The following is a 20,783-nucleotide window of genomic DNA, read 5'->3' as shown; positions in this document are numbered from 1 at the left end:
GCCTCTGCCTGAGTTTTTGCCTTGACTTGGAATGCCCCTCTGACCTGGAATGCCCCAAGTTAGCCAGACCATCTGAACAAACTCCTATTTTCCCCTCAAAACCCAGATAAAGTAACCCACTTCTGTGAAGCCAGGCAGAGGAAATCACCTTACACTTCGTACCTTGCTCACACTTCCCTTGTTGAATTGCTCACACTATATTGTAATCATTTGTATCTGTATGGATCTCTCCTGTTAGACTGTAAGTTCCTTAAGGGCAAGAATAATATCTTTTCAACTCTGCTGCTTCTGTTCCTAGGACAGTATCTGTCATAAAGTTAAGTATTCAACAAAGCTTGCTAAAATAAATGCAAATAAACCACTGCTATATTTTAAAAAAAGAAAACTTTAGATAAAATTAAACAACTTTGAAGAAGTAAAAGGACAATTCTAGAGAGACACAAAATAACTGACTGTTACCTTTGCAAATCTGCGTGATGTTTGAGAAAGCCTGGCAATGTCTTCAAGATCCAAATAAGAAATGATATTCAGGAGCAAGTTGTCTGGGAGCCGTTCAAGGAAGTCAATTTTACCTTCACATAAATTCAAGACATGGTCTAATATTCTTGCACCAAATATTAGGGCAATTTGAACTGTAATTCAAAGAAACCAACAAACCAACAGAGTTACCATGTGCAGTCACGTAAGAATTATGATTGTTATCAGTAAGAAAAGCTATGGGGCATTTTCCCCCTCAGAGTGATGTGAGGTTATGCTGAGTCATTCCTACTTTCACCAAGCTGCCTCTGGGACCAGTGGTATGTATTTGTGAGGCATTTGTTTCCAACAGCCATCCTCGCCCTGAGATCAGAATTGCTTAGGTACACTACTGTTGAACACAGCGATGGACTGCACCAAATTCCAGTCCAGACAACAGACTTAACTAGTCCCGGTGTCCTCATCTTCATCCTCGCAATCTCTCTGACTGGGCAAAAATGCTGGTCCAGGTAGTTTTTCTACCACCCTCCTTCCTTTCCCCAAACTGGTGTGAGACACGCTAATATCTCTTCACTTTAATTGATTTTTGTTCTCTTGTTGTGATACATTGTTTCTCTACCAAACTTTCTTCCTTCTTCCTTACTTTATTTCATTCCTATCTTTATGTAATTAAAAAAAATAGAAAGAGGTAAAGAGAAAAATAGAAGAGTATTTCACAAAAATTGTGTTCATTTTTGCCTAATATTTTTCATACCTTTTCAGTAATTTCCAAACTAAGAAATAGTTCACAAAGAATCAACCAATACAATAGTCTACTTAAGCATGTTTAATGTAGGAAAAAACAGAGTTGGTTGGTTGGTTTTTTTTACCCCAGCTCTTCTGAACAACCAAGAGACAGCTAGTAAATAGGAAAACATGTTTGGAAGATACATATTCAAATTTTAACATTGGTTAAATCCAAGTAGTGATTTTATTTTCTTCCTTTCATTTATCTGCATTTTCTAATCTTTCTATAATAAACCCATATTATCAGTGTAATTTTTTAAAATCTAGGATGAATGGATGGAAGGAAGGAAGAAAAGAAGGCTATTTCTCTCTATAGGAATGGAAAAGGGGTTATAAGAAGGTATACATGTGGATTCCAGTGGACCCAAAGCTGGGGACTTTCTTAGTTTCTTGAAGCCCAATTTTTCACTTCTGACTCTGAAAGCACCACTATATATAGCCTTTCCAGATAACTTCTCTTAGAACAGAGAGAGTGCACTCTACAAGGGACTAAATGTCCAAGATTTGAAGACCATCTTCTTCCTGAAACATTCCTTCTGGGGCGAGTGGGATGGAGTTGTCAAGAATACTGGGCTCCCTGCAGAAGCAGGCAGACCTGTGACCCTAGAGATTGATGGATCTCTGATTTCAAAATGTTTGTAAGGTGTGGAGCTATGTTTATGTAAAAGCTCTAATTGTGCTAACTTGGAAGAGCTAGCCATATAAGATTTCTCTCCAAAACTGGTTAGTCCAGTTTTCTAGAGGCAGTAAGGGTTTCAGTTCCTCCTAAATTCTGAGTGCTTCCAATTCAGAGCACTTCTAAAGTCCAAGGATTTTGTTGGAGGAAAAATAACCCTTCAAAAACTCAACCCCCCAGTAGAATAAGAAGAAGAAGCAATGCTATTGATTAGAAAAACAAAACAAAACAAAAAGAAACCCTTAGTATAATAGAAATCCCTTAAAGTAACTGGAGATGTTTGAATATTTTAAAATGCTAGGAAAGCATGCTTAAAGCATGTTCTGATGCACTGTAGGAAGTCTCTACCAATAAAGTCTTTCAAATGTAAAAATCATAAAAGGACACACACACTTAAGTATGTAATGTGATAGTTTCAAGGTATACAGGTATTGGGGTACTTAGGAAAAAAAATCTGCTGGTTTATGTTTTTAATATAACCAACATGTAACCAACATTTATTTATTTTAGAATAAGGAGAACAATGTTAAAACAAATTCCATTTTGAAAAAGTGAAATTACTGCCTTTGTGTTGGATTATGTGGCAGCCAGCCTCCCAGACAGCTGCTGACTCTCTCCTCCTGGACTCACCCCTCTCTGTGTTCCCAACTCACACTGAATTAGGGCTGACCTATGTAACCAGTAGGAAATTGCAGAAATACTCCGAGGCTAGGTCATAAAAGACATTGGAGCGTCTGTCTTGCTCTCTTGGATCATTCACTCTGGGAGCAGCCAATTGCCATGTCCTAACAATACTCAGCAGCATTATGGAGAGGTCCATGGGGAAAGAAGTTGAAACCTCCTGCTCACAACCACCACTGACTTGTCAGCCGTGTGTATGAGCCATTGTGGAACTGGATCCTCCGGCCCCCGTCAAGCCTTCAGATGACTGGGGCCCCAGGCAACACCATGCAAAACCCTGAATCAGAACAACTGGGTAAGCTGCTCCCAAATTCCTGACCCACTCTCTGAGTTAATAAGCATTTATTATCATTTTAAGCCCTTGGGTTTTAGGGAAATTTGTTACACAACAATAGACAATAATGATTCAGGTACCTGCAAACGCCATGGCGCCATAATGGAAACTAGAATCTGGGAAGGGCTTTGAAGTCAGAAAGTACATAGAAATTTGAATGAGTTTGAGGAGAGTGTCGGTGGAAGCCGGAAAAGCCTTCAATAAATAGTGTAGTAAGTAAACAAATACCTGTTAGCAGAAGCCTGGTGGCCTCTGAGGAGGCTTTATAGGTGAGGAAAGAAAAGTGAGGAAAACATTATTTAAAAACTGGAGAAAAGGGTGGGGGTGACTGGAGGAAAGGGAATCCTTGTTATGTAGTGGCAGAAAGTTTGGCAATATTATCGCCTGCTGTAATATGGAAGTAGGGACTGTCCCTAATGGGTGTGTGACTTGTCTAAGAGCTCCAAGCAGAGTGTTGTTGAACATGCTGCCTGATTTCTTCTTGCCGCTTAAAGTAAAACGTGATCAGAAAGAGATAAGCTAAAGGGAGGTCTCTTGAAAAGGAACCTGGATTCGCTGGTTTTGAACATTGTCTGCCTCTTCAGATGGCAAACACTGCTTAAGTTAAGAAATGACTCCCAAGTAAAGACCAAGTCCAGAGCAGTGTCAAGAAAACATGGTACAGAGATGATGCTGATCTACAGATGACTGGATAAAGAAAATGTGTGTGTGTGTGTGTGTGTGTGTGTGTGTGTGTGTGTGTGTGTGTGTGATGGAATACTACTCAGCCATAAAAAAAGAATAAAATAATGCCACTTGCAGCAACATGGATGGACCTGGAGAGCATCATTCTAAGTGAAGAAAGTCAGCAGAAACACTGCCAGCTTGAACTGAAGGGGTTCAGAGGCAATATAAAAGGAAAAGATGACTCCGGACCCCCACACTTCCATGAGCAGGAAGTAGGCTAAGAAAAACTACACCTGCAAACGTGGGCTACCGTTCATCAAAAAGGAAAGGTGGCTCAGAGGATGGAACCAAGAGTCCAGAGGGGACGCCAAGAGCCATGAAGAGTCTTGTTCTAGGTCTTGAGCTCTAATCAAGAGCCGATAGCCTACGCCCTGATGGATTTCCAAAACTCTTTGGACCAGCGACTCCCACGGGGCTACCATTTCCACATTGTTTCCAGAGCATCGTATACAGTGATTCTCTCAAGCATGTCGCATCATTATATGTTAAGGGAGGGGAGACAGAAAACTTGTCTAATTCACCCATTTCAGATTTAGAGAAGCCACCCTTGAGGAGCTGTACCTAAGGCATTACACCTGAGGCGCCCCAACCACACATGGACCTGGTTTACGTGATGAAATCCTGAACTACTAAAGACATACTTAAGGAACGAAAAAAATTACCCAGAAGGGAAGAATAGAATCCCAGAAGCCATGAAGACAAAAGAAATAGTAGTAAACATAGGCAAATCTAAAGAACTACTACTGTATAAAACATGTTTTAAATAATATACTTTGGAGGAGGTGTCAAAGCAAAGCAAATCAAAACACCAGTCAACAATTACATATAACGTAGAGGTTTGGAATGTAAACATTCTAAGGTCCTTATGTTCAAGAAGCAGATAGAAATATTGATAAATGTCAAAGTAAACCTGTTACAGTTTTAAGGGACACCTACAAAGAGAGAGGAAGGAAGGAAAGAAGGAAGGAAGGAGGGAAGGAAGGAAGGAAAAAAGGGAGGAAGGGAGCAGAGAGGATAATGCACCAATTCTGACTCAAGAAATAGGCAACCTGAGAGACTAAAACCAGTAAATTAACTGAATTGACTGATTAGTTTGAAAAGCTTCAGGTCTACACTGCTTTATAGGTTAGCTTTATAAATTCTCAAAGAATAGACAATCCAAATATTATAGTTTGTCCCAAAAAAGAGAAATAGAAGGAAACTCCCAACTCAAATCGCAGGGTTGCTCTAGCTGGCAATAACGGTAGGCAAAAGGAAAACTGCATACGAGACATCACTTAGGAACATACGTGGCAAAAACTCTAAATAATTATTTAGATACTGAATCTTTGAATATATTTAAAAACTTGTGAACAGTACAGTTCATCCTGGGATGATCCAAGGATAGAGTAACTTTGGAAGATACACTCATTATCATTCACCATATTTAACAGATAACAAGAAAAACATGATCATCTCAAAGATGTAGAAAAATTATTCCATATAATTCTAACATCTATTTATGAATAAAAACTCCTAGAAAGCTGTAATAAAAGGGAAATGTCTTTAACCTGATAACCTGCCATAGGCTGTTACGAAAAACCTGACAATAGTAGCAGTATGAATTTGTATAGTATTCAAAATCTGCCATGTACTGCTCTAATTTTTACATATGGAGTGTGCAGCACACATACATATAGTCATTTGATCCTCACAATAATGCTATGCAATGAGTACTATTATTTCCCTCTTGTAAAGAGAAAGATGAGAAACAGAGAGGTTAAGTGGCTTGCCCAAAGTCACACAGTGAGGGGGTGAGGGTATAGCTCAGTGATAGAGCACATCCTTAGCATGCACGAGGCCCTAGGTTCAATCCCCAGTATCTTCATTAAAAAATAAATCAATAAATAAACCTAATTACCTCTTCTGCCAAGAAAAAAAGTAGGAAAAAAAAGAAGTCACATAGTAAGAACGAAGACTGAACCAAGCAGTCTTCTCCCTAGTGCAGCTCCTCACCATGATGTTATATGGCCTTTAATGTCAGGCGCAACACTAGACTGTCTACTCTCACCATTTCTATTCAACACAGTTTTGGAGGTTAAAAAAAGAAAAAAAGGAAGACACAAAAATGTATCAGGGTTAGGAAGCAAAGGAAAAACTGCCATTCCTGCAACTGCAGATGATCTAAATATCAACATACAAAAGTCAAGAAGTTTTACTGAAAAATGATCAGCATCATTCCCCTATATACCAGCAATAATTAATTCAAAATTATGATTTAATATGCATTTATCATTTGACCCAGTAATCTTGCAAATATGTACTAAATATGAAATGACCCATGCACAAGGTTATTCATTTTGCCATTATGTGTAATACTAAAGGATTAGAAACAACCCAAATTTTCATTATTACGATTCTAGTGAATCCACACAGAGAAACAGTATGCAGCTATTAAAAAAAAAAAGAAGAACATCATCTCTGAAGGCATGAAGTGATCTCTGGGATATACTGATGAAAAGGTAAAGTGTTGAAGAGGAGGAGCAGAATTTGTGTAAAAAGCTGGAGGATACAAGCACATACATGAAGTTGTTTATATCTGTGAAAGAAACACGGAAAGGGTGCATAAAAGCAAATACAAGCAGTTACGTATAGAACAAGGGAAGGAAAGGGCGGAGCAGTTAGGGATGAAAGCAAGCCTCCTTACAATTGTGACTCTGAAAACATATGCATGTTTCGCATAATCAAAACTCAAAACAGAATTTCTTAAACTTTTAAGATTCTATTCTTAGCTACAAAAGATTATAAGGTGCTTGGGAAGAATTTGGACCAAAAATATATAAGATCTTAATGAAGAAAACATTAAAACTTTATTGGAAAACATAAAAGAAGATCAAATAAATGGAAAGAAATGCCAGACTCATGCTGGGAAGACCAAAGGATGACAGTTCTTCTGTCAAAAACCTAAAAATTCAATTCAATTCCAGTTAAACTTTCAACAGGGATTTTTGTATAGATTTACCAGCTGATCTTAAAACTCATATGCAGGGTAAAAAGTCAAGAACAGCCCTTGGAAACATTAGGAGAAGGAGGAAGATGAATTCATCTTCACAGGTAAGAAAACTTACTTATAAAAATTGTAATTAAAGCAGTGCAGTGTTGGTTGTAGACAAACAACTGACCAACAGAACTAAATATCCCTGGAAATGACAGATACATTGAAACTTGCAATATGTAGAGATGGGATTACAGAACAATGTGGAATAACTAAACTCTCCTATAAATATTGCTGGGAATATTGACAAGCCACACAGAACAAAAAATGATAATGTTTCGTCTCATCATAGCCCAAAACAAACTTGAGATGAGTTAAAGACTAAATATGAGAAACAAGTCACAAAATACTTAGATTTTTTTAAAAAAATAGACTTCTCCTTTCTCTTTTTTTTTTTTTTTTTTTAATGGAGGTACTGGGGATTGAACCCAGGTCCTCATGCATGCTAAGCATATACTCTACCACTGAGCTATACCCACCCTCCACAAAATGCTTAGAATTAAACATAGGAGCTTATCCTTATGAAATTAGTGTAGGAAAAGATTTCTTAAACAAAACACAAAAGTATAAATCATATATTAAAAGACAATTTGAGCTCTATTTAAATTGCAGACTTCTTTATGGGTAAAAACACACAAACAAGGTGAAAAGATAAACCAAAAACTTGATGAAGTATCTGTAGCACATGTAACCAAACTGAAGAATTGGTACTCAAAATACACATTAAAAAGTTTCTATGATCAATACAAAGAAGATAAACAACTAAATAGAAGAAATAGACAGAGAAAATAAATTAGTAATTATCAGAAGGGAATTCGTCAATAAATGGTCAATACATATCAGAAAATGTATTCAACCTCATTACTAATCAGGGATTTTACACACACAGTTTGGCAAAAATTAATATGTATCTCTGATTACACCAAATGGTGAGAATGTGGGCAAACAGCATCTCTCTCATACAATGCCAATGGGAACATAAATTGGTTTAACTCATTTGGAGTGTCAATACCTACTAATGTTAAAAAGGCACACTTCTTACAATTCAGCAAACACTGCCATATGCCCAGTTAGAGAGACGCCCACACATTGCACAAGGATAAGTGAAGATTTATTGTTGCAAAAAGTGGAAACCACCTAACTACCCTCAATAGGAAGATAATTGAATGAACTACGGTTTATAATAAAGTAGAATACCATAAGCCTTTGAAATGAACCAGATATACGTAGACCAAGTGGATAAATCTCAAAAACAGTGTTGAATGATAAAGTTAAAAAAAAAAATACAGTATGATACCACTTATGTAAAATTTTAAACATATAAAAGTAGTATATATTAATTATGTATTTATAACTTATGTGTAACAAAATATACTTGGAAATGATATCAACTTCAGAACAGTTAGTAGAAGGGAAGAGAGGAGAAAATAAGTGAGGAGCAGAAATTTGACTATATATGTAACTTTTTAATCTTTTTAAAAGACTCTAAATATGGTGCTCACTTCAACAGCATGTGTAATAATAGTGGGATGATAAAGAGAAGATTAATATGGCCCTGAGAAAGGATGATGTAAAATTAAAACAATTCAAAAAAATTAAAACCACTCAGAGTAAGATTTTCTGATCATGTGCAGCTAAGCCAGAAATCAAGAAAAAAAAATAATCAGAAGGGTGGGAAGGGATAAACTTGGGAGTTTGAGATTTGCAAATGTTAGCCACTACATATAAAAATAGATTTAAAAAAAACAAATTTCTTCTGTGTAGCGCAAGGAACTATATTCAATATCATGTAATAACCTTTAATGAAAAAGAATATGAAAACAAATATATGTATGTATATGCATGGCTGGGACATTGTGCTGTGTATCAGAAACTGACACATTGTAATTGACTGTACTTCAATAATAAATAAGTAAATAAATAAGATAAAATAAAAAATACATAAATCTTTTAAAGTAACCAAGAAAATCCCAACTACCTGAACTTAAAATATTTCCAACTAATTTATGGATCAAAGAAAAAATCAAAGTGGAACTTAGAAAATATTTTAAACTGAAGAGAATAAAGACGTGACGTATCAAAGCTTATATAGTTACAGCAGCACTTAAGGGAAATGAAGGTGGGGAAAATGGCTGAAAACAATCATTTGAGCTTTCATCTCAAGCAGCTAGGAAAAAAATGACAAATCAGATCTGAGAAAAAAGTAGGAGGAAGGAAATAATAAAGGTAAGAACAAAAATCAATAATAAAATTAAACAGAGAAAATCAACTGAGCTAAAAATTAATTCTTTGAGAAAATAAATAAAATGAATAAATCCCTAACAAGATTGATCAAGAAAAAAAAGAGAGAGAAAGGGACAAATTATAATTATCAAGGGATGAAAAAGAGAACAGCACTACAGAGACCATAGACATTGAAAGAAGATACTATGTATGAGTAACTTACACCAACATATTTGATCATTTGAATAAAATGAAGCAAATGTGACAAATGTTAAAATCTTCTGTTAATGGTGTTGGGTATCTATAATATTATACTCTGTTCTTTTTTGTAGGTTTAAGATATTTCTCAGATACACACTACTATACATAAAATAGATAAACAACAAGGACCTACTGTATAGCACAGGGAACTATATCTTGTAATTACCTATAATGGAAAAGAATCTGAAAAATTGAATCACTTTGCTGAAATATTGTAAATCAACTGTACTTCAATTTAAAAAAAGATATTTCTCAAACTTTTAAAGGGCATGGTATATAACGTAACGTATAAGATTCTTCTTTTTGTGTTAACATATCGCATATATGCATAGACCATTTCTGGAAGGATACACACGAAACTGTTAACCATGGTTGTCTTGGGAACTGGAAACATGGGGTCACAGGGAGACTTATTTTTATCCTATATCTTTGTAAACTGATTTAACTTTTGTTTTACTATGTGCATTTATTTGTTTTTTAATATCTAAAAAATTAGTTGATAAAAAATGATAAAATAGGAGAGTCTTCCTCAGATCCATCTTCCCTGCTCTTCATCCCAGAGCCAGGTTCCTGGGCTTCTGCCCCTCCCTCCCTCCCACCTCACTCTCCACCATACAACTTACCCCAGGTCTGTAGAAATTCTAGAGCTCCTGGCTGAAGACACGGAGCAGCACCTCTCTGATTAGAGAGGGCAGAGAGGAGAAGAAGAGTAGACTGAGGTGGTAGATAAGTATGAGAAAAAGAAGTCCCAGGTCAAAAGTTAAGACATGGGCCTCCAGAAAGAACCTAGAGAAAATGGGTTATGAGTCCACGGCAGGGGGCGGCCCAGCTTTGGGAAGCAGGTAAGGACTATTCTCTCCCACTTCCAGTGGAAAATACACCAATATTCCTAGGATCTAGAACTCAGACCAGTACTTCAGGATATTAGTATTTATTTGTATTATCAAGTTTCCATTATAGTCCCCATTTCAAACATTGTCCCATTCTCCCCATAAATCATCTATATACATCCAAGGGAATTTCAATACTCCGACATCTAAACCATTTCTTCCATATTTCCTTTCACATGCGATAGCAGAAATAAAAAACCTTTGTCATTCGGTTCAGAAAATATGGTTGTTGAAGTCATTTGGTTTTATCACAGGGATTTTTGTGGATTGGCTTAAATGCCTAACCACCACTTATCACTCACTCAAGATCTAAGCAACCAACTTCAAAATGGACAACCAACTTTAAAATGAATGTAAGTTAGAAAACAACTTATTTTTAGGTTGGATTCAACCTCAACCCATGAATCAGCACTTTCAGTTGGGTTTCTATGGGCACATTTTTGCCCTAAACTAAATTTAAAAAAAAAAAAGATTTCCAATAGCTAATTTTCTGGTTGTTGCTATTTATTTAATTTAGCAAAGAAATCTGTCGATGTTTCCTCAGCTTTTTAAAGGTCTCAGAAAAAGAAATTAAAACTTCATAGACAAATGGGCAAAGAGTATAAACAGGAAAATTACAGAAAGAATATAAATGTCAATTAAACATGATGGGGGTTTTGTTTGTTTTCAGGAAAATGCTAATTAAACATACTAGTTGCATCATCAGACTGGAAAAGATTAAAGAGTAACAGCATCTAATTAGTGATGGCAAAGATGTAAGAAAACTATATCCTGTTGGATGGATGTATTAATATTCAGTACTTAAATATTTAACAGCACGCTTTTGGACAGCTAGCTGTGAGTATAGTGAAGTGACTGGCATTTTAAGTAAGTTAATTACTCAGAACTGAAATATGGTGACATCAAAATATTAATGAAATCTCATTTTATGAAAAATGTTGAAATAATACTAATCACTCAGTTTAAAATTCTTTCAAAAATAGCACGATTATGAAGTTGGCATAATTATAAAGGTCGAATGAGTTGTAGATGGCATTTGTGTTACATTCTGGACAGTGCTGCTCAAGGTGCTTAACAGATATACCATCTTTGTCAAGTTAACTTTGATTTATGCAAGGCTTTCAAGAATTCACCGTACAAATAAAATATTTTGTATCTATCAAAATTTATAATGTGCTATCTATGGACCTCGCAATTCCACGACTAAGAATCTAAGTTACTGACATTCTCACATAATTGTGCAAAGATAAGTATGTCCCAGAATGTACCTAAAGGCTTTTGAAAATGCCAATTAATTGAGGGTTGTATATTCGTACAACAGAAGACTCATGCAGTCTTAGAAAAGAATGGGTACTCTTTATGTATGCTAACAGAAAAAAAAATGCTCACAATATATTAAGTGCAAAAACAAATTAAAGGGCTAAAGAGTCTATTTTTGTAAATAAACAACACACAACCCCAAACAGAAAGAATTCAAATGTAAATGAAACTATTTACAGCAGTTATCCCTAGGGAACGGAGCTGGGAGGAAGAGAGAAGGAATTTTCACTTTTAAAATGGTTAAAACCTATAATAGCTAGAATTTACGGAGTTCCTACCATGTGCAAATTCTAAGCACTTCATTCAATTAATCTTCATAAGGACCCGATGAGGTAGATGCTATTGTTATTTCCATTATCAACAGCCGAGGACACTGACATCCAAGAGATTAAGTCATTTGCCCAGGGTTGTATTTCTAGTGAGTTTTGAATGGAGGTAGTCTGCATTAAGCAACACTTTTTTTTTCTTAATTGAAGTATGGTTGATTTACAACGTTGGTTTCTGGTATGCAGAATAGTGATTCAATTATACATATATATATTATGTTTCATATTCTCTTTCATTATAGGTTATTACTATACAGTAGGACCTTGTTGTTTATCTATGTTGTATATAGTAGTGTGTATCTGCTAATCCCAAACTCCTAATTTATCCCTCCTCCACCATTTCCTCTTTAGCAACCATCAGTTTGTTTTCTTTGCCTGTGAGTCTGTTTTGTAAATAAATTCATTTGTGTCATTTTTTAGATTCCACATGCTAGTGATATCATATGATATTTGTCTTTCTGTCAGACTTCCCTTAGTATGATAACCTCTAGGTCCATCCATGTTGCAGATAGCATTACTTCATTCTGTTTTTATGACTGAGTAGTATTCCATTGTTTACATATACCACAAATTCTTTATCCAATCACCTGTCAATGGACATTTAGTTTGCTTCCATGTCTTGGCTATTGTAAATACTGCAAGCAGCCCTCTTTTTTTTTTTAATAATTTTTTTTTAAATGTGTTGTACTTTTATTTATTTATTTTAGGAGGGAAGTAATTAGGTTTACTTATTTATTTATTTTTAGAGGAGGTACTGGGATTGAACCCAGGACCTTGTTCATGCTAAGCATGCGCTCTACCACTTGAGCTATACCCTCCCACTACAAGCAGCACTCTTAATTGCCAAGTTAACAGTTCTCTATACTTTATAGTATATGAATGGCTTTCAAAATAATAAACACATGAGTTTTGCCTTTTAAAAATGTAAGTCTGGAAAAAAAAATCAGCAATGTTTTGATTTTACAATTTAGGTTGTTGTAACATGTATCATTGTGGTAGGCAGAATAATGCCCTTAACCCTCCCTTCCCCTAAAAGATGTCCTATATCCTAATCTCTAGAACCTGTGACCTTACAGGGCAAAAGGGACTTTTCAGATGTGATTGAAGATCTTTACATAGGGAGATAACCCTGGATGAACTGGGAGGGCCCAGTGTAATCACAAGGGTCCTTAGAAGGAAAATTTGAGGGAGGCAGGAGAGTCAGAGTCAGAGAAGGAGATGTGAACATGAGAACAGTGTCAGGGTGAGAAAGACCGGACCAGCCGTTGCTAGCTTTGAATATGAAGGAAGAGCCCAGGAGCCAAGGAATTGGCTTTTAGAACCTGAAGAAAGGCAAAGAAGTGGAATCTCCCCTAGAACCTCCAGAATGGACACAGTCCTACCAACACTTTGATTTTAGCCCAATGAGACTTCTGAACTCCAGAAATATAATACATTTTTTTTATCATTTAAGCCACTAAATTTGAGGTAATTTGTTACACCAGCAATAGGAAACCAATACAATCATTAATTATTAATTTAATAAAGATATACTCTGCTTACAGATTACAGGAAATTATCTCCATGCAAAGTATGAATTTTGTTATGGGCTGAACTGTGCCCTCCTTACCTCCCCTAGACTCTAAGGGGAGTCTAGACCCTAGGGGTTTGAGCCCTAAACCCCAGTACCTTTGAGTGGGTCTGTACTGGGAGATGGGCCTTTAAAGCGGTAATTAGGTTAAATTAGGTCATATGGACGGGCTCTAATCCAACCTGACTGGTATTCTTACAAGACAAGGAAATCTGGACACCCAGACACCCGGGAGGTGCAGGCACACAGAGGAAAGCCCACGTGAGGATGCAGAGAGGTGGCCATCTGCCAGCCAGGGAGAGAGGCCTTAGAAGAAACCAGCCCTGCCAGCGCCTTGATCTTGACTAGCCTCCAGAATTTCGAGAACATAAACTTCTGTTCTTTAAGTCATGCAGTCTAATGTGATTTATTCCTTTTTTCTATTATTATTAAAGTATAGTCAATGAATAATGTGTTAATTTCTGGTGGACTGCACAGTGATTCAGTTATATACATATTCCTTTTCATATGCTTTTTCATTATAGGTTATTACAAGGTACTGAATATATCTCCCTGTGCTATACAGTAGGACCTTGTTGTTTATCTGTTATATATATAGTAATATACATAATATGTATTCCTTTAGTGCTACTTATAACCACTCAGAGTAGGAAAATACTAGTAAGTTCTAAAATTTACTCCTGTGCTCTTATATAAATTTAGAGTCATGAAAATATAGTTTGAGCACAGGGATTTTGTATTCATTATTTTAAACAATATTACTTTATCATAAAATGTATCTTTATTCATTTATTTTAACAAACATACACTAAGTGCCTACCATGCCCCTGATCTTGGGAACAGAATGACGAATAAGACATGGTCCCTGAGCTTGAAAAAATACTTTAAAATTATCAGTCTGGTAGTGTGATTTTAATCTTGGTGTAAGATATTCCCCCTCTGGAATAAACTATTGATCAGAAACCTGAACTCTGTTAGAAGCAGTTATAGCTTAGAAGGACCTGTTTTAGAGTTTACCTTGTCCCACTCTCTCGGAGTTTGCTCAGATAAATCATACAACAAATATTTACTGAGTTACGTAGCAGGCATTGTTCCATGTGAGTGCCAAAGACCCACCAGTAAGCAAAGCAAAGTCTCCACCATAACGGAGCATACATTCTAGTGATGGAGACAGACAAGAAATAAACAAGGAACAGAGTAGATCATGTGGTGATAGTCATAGGAGATACGATATTCCGAGGTAAAGGGGGAGTGGTGATTTTCTACACAAGGTTCGGGGAAACACTTTCTAATAAGGTGGTTTTAGCGGAGAAATTAATGAAGAGCAAATCATAGGAATATCTGAGAAAATACATTCTTCTTTTTTTTTTTTTTTAACATATTCTCAGCAAGGGGAAAAGAAAGTGCAAAGGCCCTGAGGTAGAAGCATGCTTGGTTTGTGCATAAAACACCAGGAAGGTCAGTGTGCCTGAGGGAGAGTGGGAAGGAGGGGAGAGGGGCTGAAGATCACTGCAAGCTTGGATTTTTACCCTACATGAGACAGGAAGCCACTGGAGGATTTGAAGCAGAGAAGTAAAGTGACCTGCTGTATATTTTGAAAGGCTGATTCTGACTGCTGTGCTGAGAGCAAAGTCTTCTGGGGAGAGGGTGGGAGGAGTGAGACCAGTTAGAAGGCTAGTTCAATGATCTAGGAGAGAGGCTATCATTGGTGGACCAGAGTTGGAGTTGGTGAGAAGCATTCATTTATTAGTTATCTATTGCTGCATAACAAGTTATCCCCAAATTTACTGGCTTAAAATGACAAGCATTTATTATCTCACAGTTCTGAGGTTCAGGTATCTGGGAGTGGCTTAGCCGGGCGGTTCTCACTCAGGGCCAGTGTCTCACGAGGTTACAGTCAAGACATCACCTGAGTCTTCATCATCTGAGGCCTTGACCCAGGCTATAGGATTCACTTCTGAGAAAGCTCACATGCATGGCTGTTGGCTGGAGGCCTCAGTTCCTCACCACGTGGCAGCTGGCTTCCCCCAGAGCAAGTGATGAAAGAGAAAGAGAAAGAGGAAAAGGAAGAAAAGACAGGCGTTGCAGTGTTATTTATAACTTAATCTCAAAAGGGGCACGCCATCACTTCTGCCAAGTTCTTTTGGTCCCACAGACTGACCCGGGTACAGTGTGGGGGGGGATCACAGCAGACTGTGAACGCTGGGAGGTGGGCATCTTTGGGAATCATCTAGGAGGCTGCCAACCAGAGTTCAGATTCTTGTTTTGTTGTCGGATTCGATCTAGCATGTAAGGAAGGGAAAGAAAGGAACCATGGATAACTTTAGAAATTTTTGGCCTTATTTTGGCAGGGGGAGGATCAGGAGCTATTTTTGGATGTGCTACCTTTGAGAGCCTATTCAGTACTCAAGTGGAGATGTCAGAGGAGCAACTGGATAAATATCTGAGTGTGGAAGTTCAGGGAGAGGTGCAGGCTGGAGATCCCAGTTTGGGACTTACCCATTTATGGGTGGCATTTGAAGCCAGAGCCTGGATCCGATTCCCCAGGGAGTAGTACAGACTGATGAGAGACAAGAAGACGAGGCACAGGAGCTGAACCCGGGGCCCCAACACTTAGATTTGGGGAGATGAGGAGGAACAAGTGAGGACACGGAGAAAAGGCCAGCGAGGTGGAAGGAGAACCAAGAGCAAGGTGCTCGCGGAAGCCAGGGAAGAAAATGTCACCCCTGGACTAGTGCTGCTGAGAGGCCCAGGGAGCAGGAGTCCCAGATGCGGGTCCTCTGTCAGGATCAGCACCAAGGCCGACCCAGACTTCTAGAGACGTGATGCCAGTGTTTAGGATATAAGGGGAAGACCTCTGGATGAAAACACCTTGGAGGGATCTTGGGAATATAATAAGGAGAGGGTGGGAAAAAATATATCCAAACATCATAGACTTTACAACAAACAATGATTAAGAGCTGATTCTGTGCCCCACGCTGTCCTAAATACCTTTCACGTGTCAGGTCATTGAATCTCACAGACACCACACAGAGGCAGCGTTTGACCCCACAGATGAGGAGGAAATGGGCTGACAGAGGGCGTCTACACAGCCAGCCAGGTGGAGGCAGCAGATTCAAACCTGGTCAAGGACCCGTGAGCCCTCTTTGTGCCACAGCGCAGCCCTGGCAGAGGGCTTTCGGAAGGATCCTGAAGGCTTTCCCAAGAACCAAGAGGGAGGAGGAGGATGAACAACATTGTGGCTAGGGATTTTTCCCTCTGCCAGGACTCCAGTGCTGTAGGAAGTCTGAAAAGTGAGACACAGACGCCTTTGAACTTGCCAGGCTGATTTAATTTGGTATCTCCTGGCAGGAAATGCAGCACTCAAAACTGCAATTTTAAAAGGCTGTTTGGGTGGACTCCTTGACTGAAATCCTCAACTGCTCTCTCCAGGCTGGAGGGAAGCCAGCAGGAAGCAGGGCCTCTGTCAGACTCGTAAATTCCTGCTTTATTGCCTATTCTTCCAGGATCAGCAAACCCACAAGTGGTCACCCTGAAGGTGATGTCGTCCCACCCCCATCCTCAGTGCTTTATGGGGGGGGGGGTGTTGGAGACACGTAGGGCAAGCAAGAGACAGGTGAGGGCTTGGCCCTTAAGCCTCTAGTCAAAAGACAATCACCTCCCATCTCTCTGGCCCAAACCCCTATCTCCAGGTTTCTGTCAAAGTCAATCAGAAAATCCCACGGGCTGGCAATGAATATTCAGCACTCCCTAGACATACCGCTCTGGGTTAGGTCCTATTGGGCTTAGAAAATAGAATGGAGCTGTGTTTTATAGAAGCTTACTTTATAGCTATCTGGGCAGGAACCTATCCCACAATTAAATAAGTGAGACCTGCCTGGACAGATTTTTATTCAACGAAAAGTGGACAGTCTTTCTTCACCATGGTTCTTTTCAAGCCAATAATGAATTTTATAAATGCTTTCTATGAAATGAGATGTGTACAATATCACAAATTGAGAGCCATCAATTCAGATGTTTAACTATTTAAGGAAGCAAACCAAACCAAAACAAAAAACAACTATTAAAGGCTATAATGTTAAATAATAGAAAGTCTTTAAGAACGCTGTTCTATCAAAGTCCACTCAGAGTGTGCCTTTTAAAAATAAGATTTTTTTAGTGGTAGGGGACGTATAGCTCAAGTGGTAAAAGCAGTTGCTTAGCCTGCATGAGGTCCTGGGTTCAATCCCTAGTACTTCCTCTAAAAATAAATAAATAAGTAAACCTAATTACCTCCAAATAAATAAATAAACCTAATTACCTCCCTCCTCTCCCCAAAAAATAATTTTACAAAAATAAATAAGAGGTTTTTTTTTGACTCTCAATACTTAGGCCTGGCAATATCAGTAGTTAGCTGTGGGACCCTGGAAAGCCATATCCTTTCTGAATCTCATTTGAGATATGGAGATAATACTATTTCATGAGAATATTGTAACGATAAAATGGGAATGTGTATGTGAAAGCGGTTGCTATTAATATTAATAACATTGTTAACTACTCCTAATAAAATATGAATCTCTAAAGTGACTTCAGCTTTAAATTTTTATTATTAAGGAATAATTATTAAAGAATTTAAAGAGAGTCCTTTTAGAGACATACACTGAAGTCATTTAGGATGAAATGATGTAACAACTGAGATTTGCTTCAAAAGAATCAAGGGAAACAGCAGGTTTGTGTAAGTTCTGGCCACATTTTGAGTATTGTTGAAGCTGGGTTATGGGTGCACGGGAGTTTTTTGAAAAACCATTTTGTCTACATTTTATGCTTGAAATTTTCACAATGAGAAGGAAGAAAGCCAAGGGGAAATTGAAGGGCAATTTCTCATAACAAGTTCAAGTGCTACTAGATTAAGACTGCTGCTTGGCAACTGTATTTCAATAAAAGAAAAAATGAAAATTTTTAAAGAAATTATTGCTGATTAAGCAAACCTTGATATTAAAAGAAATGGTAGAAATTTTAAGTGAATGCCAAAATGCATATGAATTCAAGGATTTGATAATTTATATTTTCAATGATCTTTTAGCTTCTTTTTAATTAAAGGAAACCCATTTTGATTAGATATTAGGACAGAAAATTATTTACTACACGATTTAAGATTATTAATGAAACCTACAAGCTAACTTGGAAACTTAAATACTTTAAGTTTTTTTCCAAAAGAAATTTCAGGTTATGTTGATAATTTTGTTTTTTAAGAACCCAATGTTCTATTTATATCTGTTATATCTAATTAAGCACAGAATTACATATCAGTATTTCAAATTTGATACTTCTCTGACAAAATCTGTCACTAACTAAAAAGAATTTAACAGCATAAGTGTATAATATGCTCCCTTCCTTACTCTGAAGATGTGAATTCTCTAGGAAGTCTTCATGAGTTTCTTTTGTTTCTCCAGGTTTTGTTGATCGATACTCGCTCCTCAGAGAGATCTTCCACCATCTAAAAATTACCTGTGATTGAACAGATAGAAGGTGAGATGAATTAAACAGATTTCAATACCAACAGCTGCGTTTAGACCTGGGATTTTTTTTTTTTTTAAATCACTGTCATGGCAGGAGCATAAGGCTGTGTGTCCAACATCAGTTATAACTTCACAAACTGAGATCACATCAAATTAGAAGTGAGGTCTGTGCATCAGTGAACATTTTCCTTAGAGATTAGGGTCACAAAATCAAAGTTCAGGAAGGTATTTTAAAAATCTATCAAGTCAAACAGACTCACAGACATAGAGAACAAACTTATGGTTACCAGGTATAAAGGGGGTGGGAAGGGATAAATTGGGAATTCAAAATTTGTACCTCTTGGGGAGTGATGGAAATGTTAATTGTCTTGATTGCAGTGGTGGTTTCATTGGTGTATACACCTATCAAAATTCATCAAATTGTGTATCTGAAATATGTGTCGTTTCCTATATAGGAATCATACCATAATAAATGTGTAAAAAATAAAAAATAAAAACTTAGTTATGAATCAGGTATCACAATATAAACTTACTAGTTTATAAATAAGTTGGAATAAATTAAATTTGTTTGCTCAGAAAAAAAAAAATCAAGTCAACTGATGTTTAAATCACCCAGAGCCAAATGGCTGTTTCTCAAAGATCTCTGAGAATAGAGATTCTCTACCTTCGGGAAACAATCCCAAAGTAATTGCTCAGGTCTCCTCCTCCCTTCCCTGTCTAAAGGGCAGACCCGTTGAGTGGATACTTTTCTCATGGAGAGCGACAGGCACTTGGACAGGGCCAGGAAAAGCACCCTTAGGCCTTGATTGATGCATGAAAGTGTCATTACCGAGGACACTTCTTGGTAATGGATCTGCTGGGTGTGCGTCTGACTTGTAGGAGCCTTTTGGTTTACCGGAAGCCAACCTCGTTTCCGTGGTTATGGACCGCACTTCAGTTCTATGTTGATTTCATGGCAGTGTCAATGAGACTCAGTCTACACTAGGGCTCTGAGGGAAAAGATGGGAAAGGAGACTGACAGTGCTGAGAAACTGGTTTGCCTCCTAGTTCTGGAATCTTCCCTCACTGGCCGTAACATGTAAGGTTAAAATGATGTTCAGACAGGTTCCATCCAAAGCAAAACTGTTAAGCAGGTGAAACTTGCTAAGGGGCCTCCCTTTATTTAATTTCTTCTCCCCCATCCATGCTCACCCATTACTCCCTGTGGTCTCACAGGTCCTGGCTGCACCTCCTTTGGCCACTGCCCTTGTCTCTACCAGTTCTCTGCCCACTTCTGAAGGCTCTGCTTGGTGCTGGTCTGGGAAGCCCCATCCCACCAGCCTTTGAACTGCACAACTTCTGTTTTTCCTCACTCCTTTCCCCTTGCCTGCAGGCCTGGCCTCAGCCAGCTTTCCTCCCCTTCTAGAACTACCTCCCCCTGCCCTAATGTCTCCCCAGCCACTCCCCACTCCTCATGTCTGAAAGATGGTCCCTCAGGGAAGAAGAGTTTTTTTCCGCCATCTTACCTAGCACCCTGCCCAACAGAAAGCAGATCTTCAGTAAATACTTGTTGGATGAATTAAAGGGTGCTTTTCATTTCAATTTTGTTGCTCATCTCTACAGGAGCTGAGGGGAAAATATATACGTAAGTTACAAAACTCCATAATCTCACAAAATTGTGGTAGCTGATTCCTTTCAGAAAACCCCTTAGTCGGCCCCTTTTGTTTTTTCTAAACACGAGACTCACTGAAATCATCCTCTTAAGAATCTTTCTTGCCTATCTCCGTGGAGTTCAGGGTATATCAGTCTGCTGGGGCTGCCATTAAAAAAATAACACAGACTAGGAGCCTTGAACAACAGAAATTTATTTCCTTATAGTTCTAGGGCCTGGAAGTCCAAGATCAAGGTGTGGGCCAGTTTGGTGTCTCCTGAGGCATCTCTTCCTGGCTTGCAGGTGCCACTTTCTCGCCGTGTCCTCACATGGCCTTTCCTCTGAGCATGT

The 20,783-nt window shown here is 38.0% G+C and overlaps 1 protein-coding gene across 3 annotated transcripts in view; it reads right to left on the bottom strand.

Moving 5' to 3' along the window:
- Positions 1-20,783, bottom strand: part of FBXO36 (F-box protein 36) — an 86,866-nt gene that overhangs the window by 20,216 nt on the left and 45,867 nt on the right. For all 3 annotated transcript variants that reach the window (XR_012507194.1, XR_006725222.2, XM_045517435.2), the window contains exons 2-3: positions 18,683-18,791; positions 460-632 (exon numbers count right to left, since the gene is read on the bottom strand). Coding sequence is in view for 1 of the 3 variants with exons in the window: in XM_045517435.2 (XP_045373391.1) it covers positions 460-632; positions 18,683-18,791 (282 nt within the window). In the remaining 2 variants the exon portion in view is untranslated. The remainder of the gene's footprint in view (positions 1-459; positions 633-18,682; positions 18,792-20,783) is intronic.

Source organism: Camelus bactrianus, chromosome 5 (assembly GCF_048773025.1).
Source record: "Camelus bactrianus isolate YW-2024 breed Bactrian camel chromosome 5, ASM4877302v1, whole genome shotgun sequence".
Classification (NCBI taxonomy): Eukaryota; Metazoa; Chordata; class Mammalia; order Artiodactyla; family Camelidae; genus Camelus; species Camelus bactrianus.
This window is presented reverse-complemented; position numbering and strand designations above follow the sequence as displayed.